Genomic DNA, 17,444 nt, shown 5'->3' on the forward strand with positions numbered 1-17,444 from the left:
TGATCCTGTGTAGTAAGTATTCAAATTCTTAGCTTTCCCATAGTCCTTTAGCTCTGAATTTAAAGGTTTGCAAAAAAAATGTCATTGTGGATGATGTAATTTTAAACACAATTGACTTTTCTTTTCCCATTGAAAACTGTGCATAATTATTCTTTAAAATTACTGAGATGGCTTGAATAAAATACAATTTGCTGTTCTAGCAAATGTACTCTTATGTGGCTTTGGAACATATTCACTAAAAAAAGGGTAATGGTAGTGATTTAGCAGAACCATTGGCTGATTTGCAATCATCCCATTTTTAAGGTTAGAATTTTCATATTGTTCCTGTGAAGGTTTTTTTTTATTATTATTATTTAATTTTTATCTTTATCAGCCTATTTGGAAACTTGCAGGTGCATGGAAAAATCATGGATGAGAATTACAATTCTTTCTTTTACCACAGAGTAGAAGGAACAGACTTATTTTTAATTGACAGTTAAAAGTCCTTAATTGTCTTAAGGTCCTTCATCTGCAAAAAAAGAATTGTACAGCATAAGAAAGGTTCCCTGTTACTGTGCTTTCTCTTCGTTCCCCTTTTGCCCAGGGAGCGTGCCTCAGCTTCCTAGGAGGCATTTGGTTTTGGAGCCAAAATAAGATTTGTAGCAGCCTGGTGACCTGCAGGCTTTCAAGATTTAGAGCAATTTCAGACCTGTCCAAATTGGAACAAGTTGTCTGGGTTAATGAGGGCTCAGAAGCTGACTTTGAAATGTAGTTTTCTTGCTTCAACAGCTTTTGTCATGCTTTGGATGTCTGTAAGACTCTGGCTGTAATGCTGAACAATGTGAAGCTGAATGCCAGGCACAATATGTGTATTAACACAGGTTTTCTGCCTGGGCTAATTAGGCTTGTCAATAAGTGTAGGTGGGCCTCCAAAGTACTGTGCAAATGTGAGATTGATGCTTTGTTTATTCAAGGTAGTGAAGGGACCTGCACATCTTGGATGTCCATGTTTTCTGCAGACTGTTGCTGTGTTCTCCTCTGTGTGAATGAGATTCATTTAAAGAACTAATATCCCGCTTCTGAAGACAGGCACCACATTTGATTCTTCCTTTTTTCTCACTGGCCACAACAGTGCACTTGTTGTGTAGCTGTAAACAGCTGTGGCTTACAAAATGCAGTGTGTTAGTACTCATTAATTTTGCAATTTGAGAATGTTTTCTAGCTCTCAGTAGCTAATGATTATTTTGTTTATTTTTTTAAATTCATTTTAGTACCTTAAAGTGTCATACCCCTCTCTTAAATTGTGAAAACTGCATCTAGGAACAAAAATACATGTCACAGTGTGCCAAATTATGCCTTAAGTAATATTAGGCTTGTGGTTGTTTTGTTGTCGAGCGTTTTTTGTTTTTTCCATGCTCTTACAAGGTGCTTGCTTTCCATTCTCTTTTGGACTCTGGTCTTTCTTCCATTTTTCTCTGTATGTGGATAGCAGACTATGTGGAAAAAAATAATCTGCTTTAAGGGGTAAAGAGAATGAGGCCTCTGAGGAAGCTGATCTGTAGAGGCCTTTGATATTTTGTGCCAGACTTTCTAACCCATCAGAATCTCTGAGCAGTTTTACGTGCAAGTTGAACACCATTACATACCTACACATTGTGTGATTGATTTATAGTACATATTCCTGTATCAAATGTTTTAAAGCAACAGCATTGGCTATAGTGTGTGCACCAGGCATGCCTCCGGAGTAGTAATGCATCTTACATTAAATGACAGTCCCATGGGGTACATTAAAAACCAGTGCTTTTGGAAACAGAATGAAATCAGGAAAGCGTTTGGAACCACATACTGCTGCAGCAAATCACCAGCCATCCACCTTTACTAGTGAACGTCAGCCCAGGTAGCTATTACGGTGTGACTGGGTAGTCACACAATATATATCTTGGTTTTAGCAGAATGAGCAAAACTGAACAGACCCCGTGACTTCACCAGCGATTCCTCTGTGGAGGTTTATAATACTTATCCTTACTGCTATTTGTCTGAGGAGAACCTCTCTCTGGCTTTCAGAACAACTGCTTTTGCAAATACTACATGAAAACAGAATTTAATTTTCTTTCCTTCATTTTTTTACCCCCGGATTTTGGGAATGACGTAGTGAGGTGGTTGACAATTATGCCTATAAAGGCAGGAGAGAGATCAGCAAGAGAGCGTTTTTTATTGTCTCCAAAGCTTTTTATAGCCGTGCAGATTAACGAATTGCTTAAAAAGCAATTCAAATACTTTGCTTGGTTTTGATTAGAGATGTATAAACCAGGTATTACCACAATGAAATGTGTGCATGGGTTCTGTTACAAGGAAGTTACAAGGAAGTAACATAATTCATAGCAACATTAACTGCTTTTTAGTTAAATAATTTACTTTGGGCCATATGTACATTTCCATTCAACTGCAAGCAGACATATTGTAATTTTGAAATTGTGGGAGGAATAGAGAATCCAGGAAAATCTTTTGGGGAAATGAAAAGCAATTATATAGTGTCAGTGCAAATGCTTTAAGGCGTGAATGGGAAGAGATGTTTATTCTTTCTCCTGAAGCAAATTTGATTTCTTTGAAATCTCTGAAAGCCCTTATGACATGAGCTAATCAGGGCCAGCTTCCATTGCCAGGCAGCGCTTTTGTAAAAGTGTGAAAAGAGCCTCTTATCAAAATATTTTCAGATGTTACTATCAATTCATTATTTCTCCTGTACAGATGGCACAACCAGGGTCATTTTGCAAACCTCTAAAATACTTTTTCTTAAGTTTAGGCCATGGTAAATTAAAGTTTCAGAACTTCACCCATTCCCTTTTAGCTTGCCGCTTTCACTTGAAATAGCCTTATGAGAAAAGTAATAAATTTCAGTATGGGAGGGTGGCAATCATCTAGTATTCTTTCAGCATGTTTCTGTACTGCACGAGCTGTATTAAGCTGGACCTTTAATATGAAATAATTTGAAAATGGTATATTTAACCACTTTAAAGGCCTCTTTTATTTGCATTTATTATATACATTGTGTAATATATGATTATGAGAAATTCTGTAATGTTAATTTGAATAAAAACATTACACTTATTAAAAACGGTTTTGGTGTGAATATAGGGCTTCAGGGAGATAGCGTGCAAAGCAGAAGGTTTTGACTGATTTTGTCCACAAAAGGTTTAGCCTCATGGCAATTTTGGCTCCTAATTTTAGGAGCTATGATCTTACTGATTCTTGGACCTGTACACTTTTGTCCTTTCCTTTGTGTCAGTCTTGCTGCTCGTCAGACCTGGAAATAAGTTGATAGAGGGAAATAAACTGGCAAAAGCTAACAAACAGTCAATCTTATGGAGAAAGCAAGGAATTTTATGTCAGCTTAGCTCCCTGAGCTAGTCCTTTGCATGGTCTGAAGTTGCACCATAGTTTAGTATGGAAGAATCCTCTGAAGGTCAGCCTGTCCAGCCTTCTGCTCAGAGCATGGCTAATGCCAGGCAATAGCAGCGTTGCTGCCATGCTGAAATGTCTGATTGATTTTGGAACAGAGTTGCAACAGAGTTGTGCTGGCTTAAACTTCTCTGCAACTGCACTTTAAGGTGTGAGTTGAAATAACGTTTACTGTCTTGAAAAGTCATACCTTTTGGATTCCTATTGTTGTTTAATTCCTAGGGAATAAGGTATTTTGGTATTTTTGTGGATCTGGTTTCTGTCATTCAAATAAAAAACAGAGAATGCAAAATCAGTTTAGGTGAAAGAAAGTGTAGCCCTTCTCATGTGGACTCAAAGCAACACTGATTCCACTAAAATGTAGTTAGTTGTTAGGCTCTCAAGACAGAGGGATCTGTTAGGTCAGCTTATTGCCATATCCTTGTTTGCAAGAGATGCTATTGGCTGTGTTTATTTTACTTTATTCTTTTCACTGGTTATGTTTACTTACTCTTACTACTGCCTACAGGAGGATGATGTGTTACCAGTTTGGTTTGCTCTCTATTTCACTCCAAGGACCCTGACCATCTGTACTTTGTGCATATTATCTTGCTTCTGTGCTTCAGTTTGGACCAAACTGAGCAAACAGCTGGGATTCTAGGCAAGATATTAAAGGAAGCACACCCAGAGATCAAAGCCTGCAACATTATTACTGCTTGGCTTAAAACCACAGGTCAGTCTCCAGAGTGCACAGTAGAGCTGGGAGAGAACCACTTGTAACAAGTCTTTCTGAATCTTGTTGTTTCAGTATGACATGGTTGCTACAACGGTTGAAATGACCAGGTGACCCACTTAGTGGATGAGGGAAATTCTGTGCATGCAGTCTACCTGGACTTCAGCAAAGCCTTTGATACCATAGCATTCTCATGAAAGAGATGGCAGCCCCCATGGCTTGGACAGGTGCACTCTTGGCTGGGTTAAAAACCCAACTGGATAGCCAGGCCCAGAGAATAGTGGTGAGTGGTGTCACATCCAGCTGGTGTCCAGTCACTAGTGGGGTTCCTCAAGACTTAGTATCGGGGCCAGTCTTGTTTAGTATCTTTGTTGAAGATTGATATGGCATGAGGAGATCGAGTGAACCATCAGTAAGTTTGCGGATGACACCAAGTTGGGCGGGAGTGTTGATCTGCTGGAGGATAGGAGGGCTCTGCAGAGGGATCCTGGCAGGCTGGATTGATCGATGGGCTGAGGCCAACAGTAGGAGGTTCTGTTAAGAAATACATTCAGTGCAGATAGCCTGGTAGACTGTAAGGGTATAAAAGCCCAGCGTTTCTTTTGTTCAGGGTCCCTCCTGAGAGGCACAAGCTTGAGCTGCTATGTTGTTTTTGCATCATGATTAAATTATTTTAAGGATCCAAATGTCTGAGACTCTGCCATAGGAAACCTGGGGTCTAGCTGGTAAGGAAACATGGTCTGACTGGGTGAGTGTGGTGTGTGTAGCTGTAAATGGGCCTTAGTCCCAGCTTAGGTGGTGTGATTGTGACTGCCAGAGTGACTCCTGGATGGCTGGACAGAGAAGTTTCCTTAACAGTCAAAGTTTCTGCATCCTGCACTTGGGTCACAACAACCCCTATGCAGCACTACAGGCTTAGGGACAGTGGCTGGAATGCTGACTAGTGGAAAAGGACCTGGAGATGCTGGTTGACAGCTTGCTGAACATGAACCAGCAGTGTGCCCAGGTGGCCAAGAAGGCAGATCCTGGCTTATATCAGAAACAGTGTGGCCAACAGGACCAGGGAAGTGATTGTCCCCTGTACTCAGCACTGGTGAGGCTGCATCTCAAACCCTGTGTTCGGTTCTGGGCCCCTCACTACAAGAAAGACATTGAGGTGATGGAGTGTGTCCAGAGAAGGGCAGTGGAGCTGGTGAAGGGTCTAGAGACTAAGTTATATGAGAAGAGGCTGAGGGAGCTCGATTTGTTTAGCCTGGAGAAGAGGAGACTCAGGGGAGACTTTATTCCTCAACTCCCTGAAAGGAGGTTGTAGCAAGGTGGGGCTTCTCCCAGGCAGCTAGTGACAGGATGAGAGGACCAAGCCTCAAGCTGCACCAGGGGAAGTTCAGGCTGGACATCAGGAAGAATTTCTTCAGGGAAGAGTTGTTAAGCATTGGAACAGGCTGCCCAGGTGGAGTCACCATCCCTGGAGGTATTCAAAAAATGACTGTATGTGGCCCTTAGGGCTATGGTCTAGTTGACAAGGTGGTGATTGGTCAAAGGTTGGACTTGTTGATCTTGGAGGTCTTTTCCAACCTAAATGATTCCATGTTTCTGTGTCACATCACATTTTGATATCTTGAGTGCCTGCTGTTGTTTTTCACTGGTGTTTTTTTTTAGTAACAAAAATTCTTCTAGACTTTTTTCAGATCTTTCTGGTAAACTTAATTCTTTTTTCCTCTAAATTATGTTATTCCGTATATAATATCAGCTTCGTGATATTTGACTTGTTAAATAATTACATTTAAGATGTCCTTGTTTGGCTTATTAGCTATGCTATTCCTGAAACATGAACTTCTTAAATGTCAGCTTTTGCCCCGTACAGAAAACAGGTGACATGTTTGTGTTCTTTGCTAACTAGTGTAGTTCACATCTTAAATTCTCAAAGCATACACAGTACAATATTTCATTGCAATACAATATCATGATATTCTTCTATACTCAAATACTTACCTAAATTTTCTTTAGTAGTCTTTCTCTTATTCTTTCTGTGCTTACTGTGCTTAGACGAGGAAACTCATTCATGTTTTCTGCAAGTGTGCTGCTGTGCCTGTTGCATGCATCCTGTCTGGTCTGCATTCTCCTCCTTGTACACCCAGTTCTCATAGCTGGCCAAAAATGTAGAATTACAAAACACAGTCATTGATGATATTATTGATATATCAATCAAGCATCCTGCTTATTAAGGACCACTAATTTATACCAGATGCAAAACTGAGGCTCACAGCCTGCTAATTGGTTTAATTCAAAATAAATAAGCACAGAAGATGATCAGACCATTCATCATTTTTTTAAATTATTATTTTCTCTTGTTATGTCCAACCCTGCCCCAACCTGCTTGTCCACGTGTTTTGTAGGTTGTACATGCCTGTTGGTAGTTTAGTCCTGTCTTAGGATATTTCTCTGGGGCTTGCTCTGTTGGAAGGTTCTGAAAACCATCAAAGGATATAAATAAAATATAGTGAAAGCCTTGATTGTTGTTACTGTGTTGTTCATCTTCCTGGGTTTTGAAAAGGCTGCTGTTATTTATACCTTAAGACTGCCACAGTACATAAGGCCATAATGAAAGTTTGAAGTCACAGGAACCACCTTCTACCCTGTAGGTATGATTTATTGCACTTTATTGAGTGCATTCCATTCCTTCATCACTAAGTACAGAAACAATGTCGACTAGATTCACTGGGAGATTTATGTGGCATTCACAAAAATATGAGGAACATGGCTGCTGCTGTTCCGTCCACAAGAGCACTTGTGACTTGTGCAGGGTGCCATCTGCCTCAGGTGAGGGATGTGAATGGAAGCATCTGTGCACTGGTTTAATGCTTCAATCCAAAGGCTGACTGCTGCGTGCCTCTTTGGGCATCTCTGCTCCCAGGTGAGATGCCAAGAGAAAAGGCAGTGGAATCACACTCTCTGGCCCACTTATTCCCGAGTCCCTAAAAGGGACATCCAATGAGATTGAATGGCAGGCAGTTTAACAGTGATAAAAATAGTACAACCTATATAATTAGCAAATAGAACTCTCAGCTACAGGTTACAGTAAAGCCTAAAATGTTTTATAAGATTCAAATGTGTATTTGCAAAGTACATTTGTAATGAGACATTCACTATTAAATTACATAGGATTTAAAAAAAATTAGAGCAGATATAAAATCTTATGTTTCAGACAAGCGGGTGAGTCAGCTGCTGACTGCCTAGGGCTAGGACGAAACTTCCTGTATTAATCAGGTTATTCTATAATTACAAGGTTTTTTGCACCTTCCTCTGAAGCGGGTATTGAATGCTGTCAGAGAAAGGATACTGGACCAGGAGGACAACAGGTCTGATTGGTATGGCAATTCTTGATTTTTTCTGTCTCTTCTATGTTTTATTTTAAATTCCCTTGTCTCTAATATGGAGTATTGTTATGAATAGTGTGCTATTAGAGAAGGAGTGCTACTCTGCTCCTTTCAGACTGCATACAAATTTGCTTTCTGTTACTAAGGGTTTGACCTGCTCAAGGACAGGATCGTATGGTGGAAGGGGGAGTGGGGCTAGAAGACATGAGCAGCAGCAGGGATGCACAAATGCAAGTGACTGTTTAAAGCAAACCTGAATAATTAGAAAGGGGAAAAAGGAAAATTATATAGCAACCTGTTTATGTCAGTGGTTTGCCTAGAGACTACTCGGGCATATGGTGAAAAAGAAAGTATTGCTAAATCAACTCAACCTCCTGAAAAGAAACAATGATTTAACAATTGTCTGTCCTTCACAAAGAGTTGTTCCTCTAGCCATAAATATCGCAGTCATAAATATCACAGACAGAGTGATGTTAATACTGACTGGGATAAATAATTGCTATAATGGAGGGAATGCTAGCAAGGAGGTGATGGTTTGTGGAGTTATTTTATTTTAACTAGAGCATGGAAAAAGGGATAGTTCATTGCATTGTAAGGCAGTTGTACCTAAGCTGGTTAGTGTGCAGTAACTCAGGAGCTAGTCACAGCAACCTGGTTCCTTCTCGATCTTCTGGCTTGCCCTTTTTGAGTCCCCTCTGCACGCACACAGAGCCCTCCCTTGCTGGACCGAGAGGATTTCTCACTGGAAAGGTGAGGGGAGTTATACAAGAAGGTATGAACATGGGTGAGACTACTTAGAAGAGAAGAAGCTTTTGCTCAATCATTTGGTTTGGGTTGCCTGGATGTAATTATACCTAAGCGTAGTACAGGGAATCATACTGTGGGCCTCTGCTACAGCAAAGTCAGTGTTCCTGAGCTAGTCCTCTGTGTTTTCTTCAAACACGAACTGAATGGGGATGCCATGAAATTCAAAGTATTCCATCCAGAACACTGTTACTCTTGTGTGCTGGAAGGTGGATTAGGAAGCAGAATAAAACTTCTGGAGCAACGCCTGTATAGAAAAAAAAATCAAAGTATCCTAACCCAGAATCATAGTGTACATTATCATAGAGAGGTGCAAAGATTAAATCCTCATTATTGTTGGAGAACATATACTTCTAGGTAGCTGTTTTGTGTGGAGTAACAGCATCTCATCTGTGCATTGCAGCATGTAAATGCTTCTGTGGAAGCATTGCTTTGGTACACCAAGCTACCGTTCCCGGGAGTGTAAAACAAATTAATTCTTATAAACAGCTTGTGTGAGAATGACAGCCCCAGTCAGAATCTGCTTTTCCAAGCACCTCTCTTGTAAAACAGTGTGTTCCCTAAAGAATTTGGATTAAAAGTGTGAAGTTCTGGTTCTACAAAGCCATGCAGGTGGCTGGAAGAGTGGTAGTGGTTTGTAAGAAGCTAGGTCTTATCTTGGATCACATGCTGGTAACCCCAGTGATGCAAACACAGAGGCTCTGCATATGAAATAAAGCCAGGCTCCTTGATAGTCCTTAAAAATAGAGAGAGGAATACAGCACCTGAAACACCTAAAAGGTGTTTCCTGCAGCCTACACACTGGGGCCTTAGTGGCCATAATAGCTTGAAAAATTCAATAAGGGAAAGCTATCTGATACTTGGTGATAGAATTGAGACCTCTCACAGCAAAGGCTAGGTGAAAATTTTCCCTAGAGCTTTTGTTATGACATTGAGAAAAAAATGTGCTAGAGCTAGGTTATAGAGAAAAAGGAAAAAGTATGAGAATTAGCACAGTATATTGCTGCTGTTTAAATAGCACTGTTGAGTTCACCAGTTGATTGTAGTATATGTACAGAATTTAAAATGAATTATCTAATGTGTTATGCTGTACCAGGAAATACCATATTGATGATATTTTTCCAATAGACATTCCTATACTAAGGAACTGCATACTGAGGTATATGGAAGCCAACACCAAAGAAGCCTAATTTATCCTTTTGGCTTAATTTCTCTCATATTAATATATTTACATTTTTCTATAAAGAAAATCAAGTATAAGCCTACTGTAAAAGGTTCTGATCTGGATTGATACTGTAGGACAGGAAGAAAATTTGTTTTAGAAAGACGATACTACCAGCAAAAGCTTACTGAATTTTAATTCTCATTTAGTTTTTAATTGCCCTTCTTACAATAACATACTGCTTAATTATACACAAAATGCTTAGCTTCCAAATATAATGCTAAAAATCCTTGTATTATGTATGTTGACATAAATGCATAAGATTAAGGTAAAGAAACAGTTTAACAGAACTCAAATTAATCTAGTCACTGACAACATTATGACTCACTGCAATACTTTGAAAGCCGTTTATCTCATGTTCGCTTGGAATCCTGAACCATTCCACAGAAAAACTTCAATTTAAAATAAACCAATCAAACTGTGTGGCTGCACAATTAAATATCACCATGGCAACGGGGATTAAGCACATGAGGTAAAGACCTGCTGACAGTGCAGAGATTATTTCAAGTTTCTGACTCTTCCAGCAGTAGACAAGTGAATTTACATTTTCTGTATCGAACACTGGGAGACGTGAAATGAAAGAGATTGAGGTACTTTTGTGGCATCTTGGGACTTCAGACAGTATTTTTCTGACAGGGGAAGTAATTAGCTGGAATTACAAATAGGAATTTAGCAGATAGATACAAATAAGCATTTCCTCATGGGATTTATTTAGCATTTCATAATTAAAACCTGGAGAGACATATTATTTAGGATACAAATAGCATGGAAAAATTTTGTCATATTTTAAAAAATTTAACAGCATAATAACTGTTTTTCTTTTAATTGGTAAGTGATCTCAGGTTCACTTAGGAAAGAAGGTTATTTGCAGTCTGCAATCAAGTTACATCTCTAATGTGAAATATACATATAAAGTTATACTGCAGAGTATAACTGATGTTCAGTGAAGCCATAGGAGGATGCATTAGTCAGTCCTAATGTTTTTACTTCTCTCTGGCTCTACTCCTAGCTTTTTCCTATGTATTTATGAAAACTACTGGAGACGCAGATATGCTGGCATGTATGGTTTCCAGCTTTTAGTAGTGTGGTTGGTTTGTTTTTGTTGGTTTTTTTTTCTCAGATTGGCTTTTGGTTCGGCTTATAGGATCATAGAATGATTTGGATTGGAAGGGCGATCATCTACTTCCAACCCCCCTGCCAGGACAAGGACACCTTTCACTAGACCAGGTTGCTCAAAGCCCCATCCAGCCTGGCCTTGGACACTTCCAGGGATGGGGCATCCACAGCTTCTCTGAGCAACTTTTTCCACCCCACAGTGAATATCTAATCTAAACCTAGCCTCTTTCAGTCCCATCACTGAACACCCTTGCCAGAAGTTTTTTTCCAGCTCTCTTGTAGGCTCCCTTTGGGTACCGGAAGGCTGCTCTAAGGTCTCCCTGCAACCTTTCTTCTCCAGGCTGAACAACCCCATCTCTCCCAGCCTGTCTGGGCTCTAGGAGAGGTGCTCCAGTCACTTTTCTGTCATCCTGTGAGAAGTGGAAGTGAGCTGGCCTCAATGTGCAAACAATCTGCAGCTCATCCTGTATTAGACAGATGTAGACTCTGTAGTGCTTCTGCGATCAGATTAATCTGAATGTTCTGTCTATTTTGAGCTCCCAATATGTTGAGGTCAAGGTATATGCTTCCCACCAGTCCTTACTAGTGTGAGATTAGTCTTGGAATCATGCTGTTCTCGTTCTTTGTGGTAGGATAGACTTTCCACCCTTGTAGATAAGACACTTGGAAAACATTTTATGAGACTGGGTGGTAGATGGACCCACAACTGCCCCTTTTCAGCAGGAATCAGAATTTACCAAACCTGCCAGGTTGCATTTTGTTGTCTGGTTTTGATTATGGCAGTTTATACAGTCTTCTATGTCTTTGGTTCCCTATTCATTTCAAGCATAAGCTTAAGTCTCTGTGTTTAAACAGTTTTTTTTTTTTAGCTCTGCTCTTATGAAGAAACATTGCTTCAATTCTATTAGTTGTCTGACATTAAGTTTTGTCAGCTTTATGTTAAAATGTCTTTCCTTGCACGTTGAGATGCAAATTAATCTTTTTTTTTAAATCTTGGGATAAAAAGCCTTTGTTAAAGATGCATGATAAATACAGCAGATATATCTAAAAATAATTGTATCTGGGGAGTTCATAAAGGAGGAGATGAATACTGGGCACATTTTGTAGAAATGAGTGTAGAGAGTCTGTTAATGGTGTCAGTCTTTTGCCATTCAAAAAAAGCAGAAGCTCATGTAAAAGTTAGCTCCTGCCATAAGCATCCAGCAAATGTAAGAAGAAAAAAATAGTGAAATATTGATGAAACTTAAGGTAAAACTGGAAAGTCGGGGATATATGGAGGACGTTTCTTAAGAAATTACTTAAATGATAAAGAGACGGTTTCTGAGGAGTGCTATATTAGATAGTGCTGTTCCTGGGCTTGATCAGGTGGGAACAACAGTTTTACTTGTAGTCTAAAGAGGTACTTCATGTCTCTGTTCCTGCTTATAATCCCTTTTGTGCAGCATTTTCTTCTTGTTGCTGTTTTTATTGGTTTTGTTAATCCAGTCAGTGCCTTGAGCTGGACAAGAAAAGATTTGGCAAAAAGCCATCCTGATAAAAAACATTTTGTTTTGGGCACGAGGGACTGATTCTGGCAGCTCATAGTAATGACATTTAGAGGTTTTGTTGCAAGATTCCTGTTGCCAACATCTATGGAAATGCAGTTCCACCATTTTAACAGTGTCCTAGGGAAATATGAGTTAATGGCCTACCTTTGAGAAGGAAACTGTAAGAACATGGCATTGGTGTTGCATACTGACAAGTCACAGCTTTCCAGTTGGGCATCTTTTTAGTTAAAACATACATATAAAAAATAGGGGTTTCCATGTCTTCAGACATGGGCCAAAATTGTGGCTAGGTCTTGAAAAGGACCTGGTTCCACAGTGTCCCATTGTGACTAGCCAGAAGTTTCCGAAAGGCACCGAATGATGCCCAATCAGAGGAATCCAAACATCAGTGTCCTCAAATTCTATTTGAGAACAGTCCTGCTAGTTTCCCCAACTAGAATTAATTAAAGCAAGTCAAAGCTAATGGGCAGATCATAGAAACAGCTGCTTTCATGGTGTGAGCCTTCAGGAACACGGATCCTGGAGGAGGAACCCTATCACCTGAACATAATGTGTAATAGCTGCACAGCTGCTTTCTCAGCCTTGCCTCTGTGACTTGCATAGGCAATTGAGCCCTGCACTGAAAGCTTGGGCACCATTAGGGAGAGTGACAGGACAAGGCTTTGTAGAGCTGCTCGGAGGGGGTTTGGTTGGACGGCTTGCTTTTTTTCCATAAGCTGCCCTTCCAGCAAGCTGTACTGAGTCAGCTGACATTTCCCGAACATCATTAGAAAGAAAGGATGTCATGGCTGCCCATGCTTAGGATCTGGCAGTCTGAAACAGTTGGCCATGCAGCACTTACCTTACTGTTACTGTTTTTTTGTCTTTGTGCTTAAATTTAAAGAATTGACCAGCTGAACCTCCAGACAAATCTGCTCAAAAAACTTTAGTTTTGGCCACTGTTTTTTTTTTTTTTATTTGTCTGTCTATTTGTTTGTTTGTTTTTGTTTATAGTACAGGTGCATGGAACATCTACCACATAAAATTGGGATTCTCATATTCTAGGGGTTATATTTTAATTAGCAGATGCTAGAAATACATTGACTTAATTCTCAATTTAGGTTGCAAAGCTGAAGCATGGCAAGATTAAATGAATTTTTTAAGGAGGGATTTGCTGTCAGTCTCCTCCCCAAATCTCCCCAAGATTAAGAACTGAATGTGAATTTTTTCATAACTGCTGTTTAGTGACAAATAAAAAGCTAAGTGATCCACATGTTGCCAGGCTAAGTGTTGTACCATATGTGAAAGTCATAATGATGTTTTAATGTAAATATTAATGGCAGAAAGTGATTTTCTGTTGAGTTTTTGGCTAGATTTGCATAGAATACAGCACAAATGCTAAATGCTCCTGCTACATGGAAGAGAAAACTTATATGTGTTTGCAGTGATCAACCAGTGTCATATTCCCTAAGGAGCTTTTAAGTTCTTTGGACTGTCTGCCACTCTTAGGCTATCTTAAAGCTTAGCATGGACTATCTGAAAATTTATTGCTCTTCTCAGGCAGGTTTTACAACTCTGACTGATCTTCCTGCCATTACACCCAAACTGCTACTGGCACCTGACTTTGCTACTTTAAAATTATTTTGGGATAGCTTTGCAAGACAGCACTTTGCAAATGGTCTAATGGGTACATTATAGAAGACTACTGCCTTCAATAAATCCTAAAATCATTGTTTTTACTGGAGAGCTGAATGTGGATATGTATGAGACTAAGGGGGATTCTCAGGGAAGAAACTTGTAGGGAGAGGCAGAGAAAGGGAGAAGTGTTTCATCCCTTATGAAAGTACCAGTTTCAAGATTCAGCATGAAGGTATAGAGTAGTGTGTGAATATGCGAGAGAGATGCACACACACATATATGTGTGTATATACACACATAGATATATCTCCTGCACTTGTACAGTGATTCTTGCTGATGAAAAGAATTGTAAGAAGTGTGTTACATATTTAGAGAAGAAATTTTTAATCATCTGGATTTATATTTTAGTTTATAAAGTCTCATATCTTTCAGTGATGTGCATGCACCTGATATAAAAGAGGCATAGTTAGCTGAATAACCACATCCATAAAGACATTGCAAAAAAAGCAACCAGTGTGTAAGGAAAGGTCGAAAGGAGTGATGAACGTAGGAAGCTTCTTGAAAAGCAAAGACTAGAGGGCGGTAGTGAGGTTTGTAGAAGTGCAGGCCAAGTTTTCCTGTAAGTTAGTTCTTACAGGAAAATGTTAAAACACTTATAGTGGCTTTTTTTTCATATAAAAGAGGAATGGAGGACCTCCGTATAAAGAACACAGATAAACACAGTAAAATTCACAGACATGGTTGAGGATTTATAACAAAATCTTCCCAATGATCTAAAAATAAGTGTTCAAATGACTGAGGAGAGAAATCTTGATTTATTGGTTGATTTGCTGAAAGACATCTAAGTCTTGACATTTTGGTATGCCACTGGCAAATACCATTGTAGAGATAGAGAAATATTAATAATTACAGCTAGGCATGTTTCAGAGGGGGGATTCAAACTGTAGCAAATGCAGAAAGTGCTGTTAGGATGGTTGGAGAGGGAAAATTCAGGGGACACTGGAACACATGGATTTGCCTAATACAGCAAAATTAAGATCAAGAGGGAATAAACACCAGAAAGAAATGAGAAATGTTTAAAACAAAAAATAATTTGTAGCAAAAACACTAAAGGCACTCTACATTTAGATTGCAAGGGAGAAGACCCTTAAAGATTAGAGCAACGGAGTTAATTTCCAAGTTTTCAGTCATAGCATTGGATTGAATAATCCAAAATATGTTTACACTGTTTATTGGTAGATATTTAAAGGAGGATATAAGACACAGTTTATATGATACAGTTTAAAAAAGCAAGGGATTGGAGATCATTTCCATTCCTGTTTTCCTATGAGTCAAATGGCACTTCACTTCTTTCTTTAGCATGTAGAACATGAACTCTAAGCAACATGTTTGAAAAACAGACTTCATCCACTATATGCCCTTGGAACCTTTTGCAAGTATTAATGAAATAAATTTAATTATCTATGTTAGACAGATTACTCAAGGCAATTTAGATTGTCTCATAAAAAGTGGAATAAAGATCAGTGTTTTTAGTAAGCATATGGGTAATAAAAATACTCAAATGGGATGATATTCAAGGAGATGATATCATTTGACCAGGCTTTTGGATAACTGGATAAATGCTCTTTTCTAAATGCTGTCACAGAATGATGAATAAGTCTATTTTAAAAACTGCTTTCATTGAAAGATAGGAGAGGAAATAGTTTTTCCTGAAGTGTTTATACACCGTATCAGCAGAATGCTTTTCTTTTTCTGGAAAATGGACATTATCATCAATCTTATTAAAGTATAAAACATGGAATTAGTCTGCAAATATAAGGACAAGGTAAAGGAGTATTTCTTGCCGGCAGTTTTGAGTTGTCTGATAACAACCAGGATTAGTAATAATTTCATCAGGCTATGTTGGCTGTCTCTGCCTGCCTATATAAAAAAAGTAATTGCTAGTATCTCGTATAATTTTTTTGAAACACCATTTGGGGAATCCACTTGCTCATGTGAACTTCTGCATAACTATGGTGAATATGTGTAATATTTTTGAATGAGTAGACTTTTACTACCAATAACATAAATGATAGTGCTTTGGAAACATGCTAGTTTGACAACTCTTCAGAGACTTAAACCCCAACAATTTGAATTCATTTGGCATGCGTATGGCACAAGTTGCCAAAGCCTCCATAGCTCAGGCATCCTGTGAAATAATAAACTTCTTTAACCTAACGCTACAAGTTACCTTCATACAGGTTGTTGGTTTTGGGGTTTGGTAGGGGTTTTTTTGTTTGTTTTGAAGATTGACTTTTGTTTTCAGTGTTTGATATCACAAGCACACTTTTCCTGGTAGTTACAGATAAGAGTTTTTTTGAACAGACATATCAACAACTTGCAGTGTTGCAGCACAGACCCAGCAGTACCTACCCCAACAACCCAAGGCAGAGCTGTAGTCAGAGCATATTTCAAGGAAATATAATTGTAGTGTCAAACAAGTGATGGCATTGGAGCAAGATAACTGGCTACGTATGGTCAGCATGTTCTGGTGTATATTCTACATGCTTCATCAGACCTCCTTTCTGACTAAACCAATGTCTTCTTTCCCTCCTTATCCTAATGTATATCCTAATGCTAATGCACTTTATGAATTGTCAGGCATGTATTTTACATGTTATGGTTTCAATTAAAGTGGCACAACTGAATTTATGCATCATGCGTACAGGCAACTAGTGCTTTTGCAGGCACCATATCAACACAAACAGCACGCCCATAAACAAGGCCAGTACAAACAGCCTGATCCTGTTCTTATGCATCAGCAGTTTGGTCTTGCATGTTAGGTGCTTGCAATTGGGTCGTGGATACACATGCACACACAACCTCCCTGTATTTATGCAGGAATGGGTCTCACCAGTAGCTTATCCACACCTGTGGTCTTCCCCACAGCAGACCCTTGTCCCTGGTCACTCCAGTGCCATACCTCAAATTACTTTTGCCCATCGGTTCCACTTCTGTAACATCTGCACCTGAATTTGGTGTTTGTGACACCTTCACCTAGATGCCATTAGCCTTACATAGTATGACCAGTGCAGTCTCCTTGGCACTGTTTGCCTTGTGAGTTCCATTTCCCAAGGATTGGCACAGCTGCTCTCCAATGTGATGAACTTCCACATGGCTCCCCCTCACCTTTCCATGAAACCCAGCCAGTCCTCACTGTACTCCCTGCAACTTGTTGCACTTCTCTCTCTGCTGTGTGTTACAGCCAGCTGTTTCTCTTGACGCGCTTTGTAGTTTTTCATGGTTGATTAGCTGAACCTTAATCTCTGTGTCCATCAAAAAAAAAAAAAGAAAAGAAAAATGATCCATTATGAAAACAGAAATTGCTGTGTTTACTGTGTAGTCCCAAGAAGTGTCAATTCCAAATTCTGTCAATCAACCACAAGTTAGAAGAAGGGTTTTGCTCTCCATTTTTCAGTGATGTTTTGTGCTGGTTTAAGAGTTAACCAGCAGGGGTAATGAACCCAACTCAAAGGAGAGATTATAAAGTCAGAATAACAATTTATTAAAATAATACAGTAAGTACAATCATACAAACAAACAATTGGTCTTAACCCACAAAACCCAAATGT

At 39.2% G+C, this 17,444-nt stretch overlaps 1 protein-coding gene across 5 annotated transcripts in view; it reads left to right on the forward strand.

The window, feature by feature from the left end:
• The window catches only part of FRMPD4 (FERM and PDZ domain containing 4), a 299,178-nt gene that overhangs the window by 187,175 nt on the left and 94,559 nt on the right, over positions 1 to 17,444 (forward strand). The window contains exon 3 of one of the 5 annotated variants that reach the window (XM_017812341.1): positions 7,437 to 7,518. The exons of the other annotated variants lie outside the window; for them this stretch is intronic. Coding sequence (XP_017667830.1) covers positions 7,437 to 7,518 — 82 coding nt within the window. The remainder of the gene's footprint in view (positions 1 to 7,436; positions 7,519 to 17,444) is intronic. 5 annotated transcript variants of the gene reach the window in all.

Source organism: Lepidothrix coronata, unplaced genomic scaffold, assembly GCF_001604755.1.
Source record: "Lepidothrix coronata isolate B3197 unplaced genomic scaffold, Lepidothrix_coronata-1.0 Scaffold35, whole genome shotgun sequence".
In the NCBI taxonomy this organism is placed as follows: domain Eukaryota; kingdom Metazoa; phylum Chordata; class Aves; order Passeriformes; family Pipridae; genus Lepidothrix; species Lepidothrix coronata.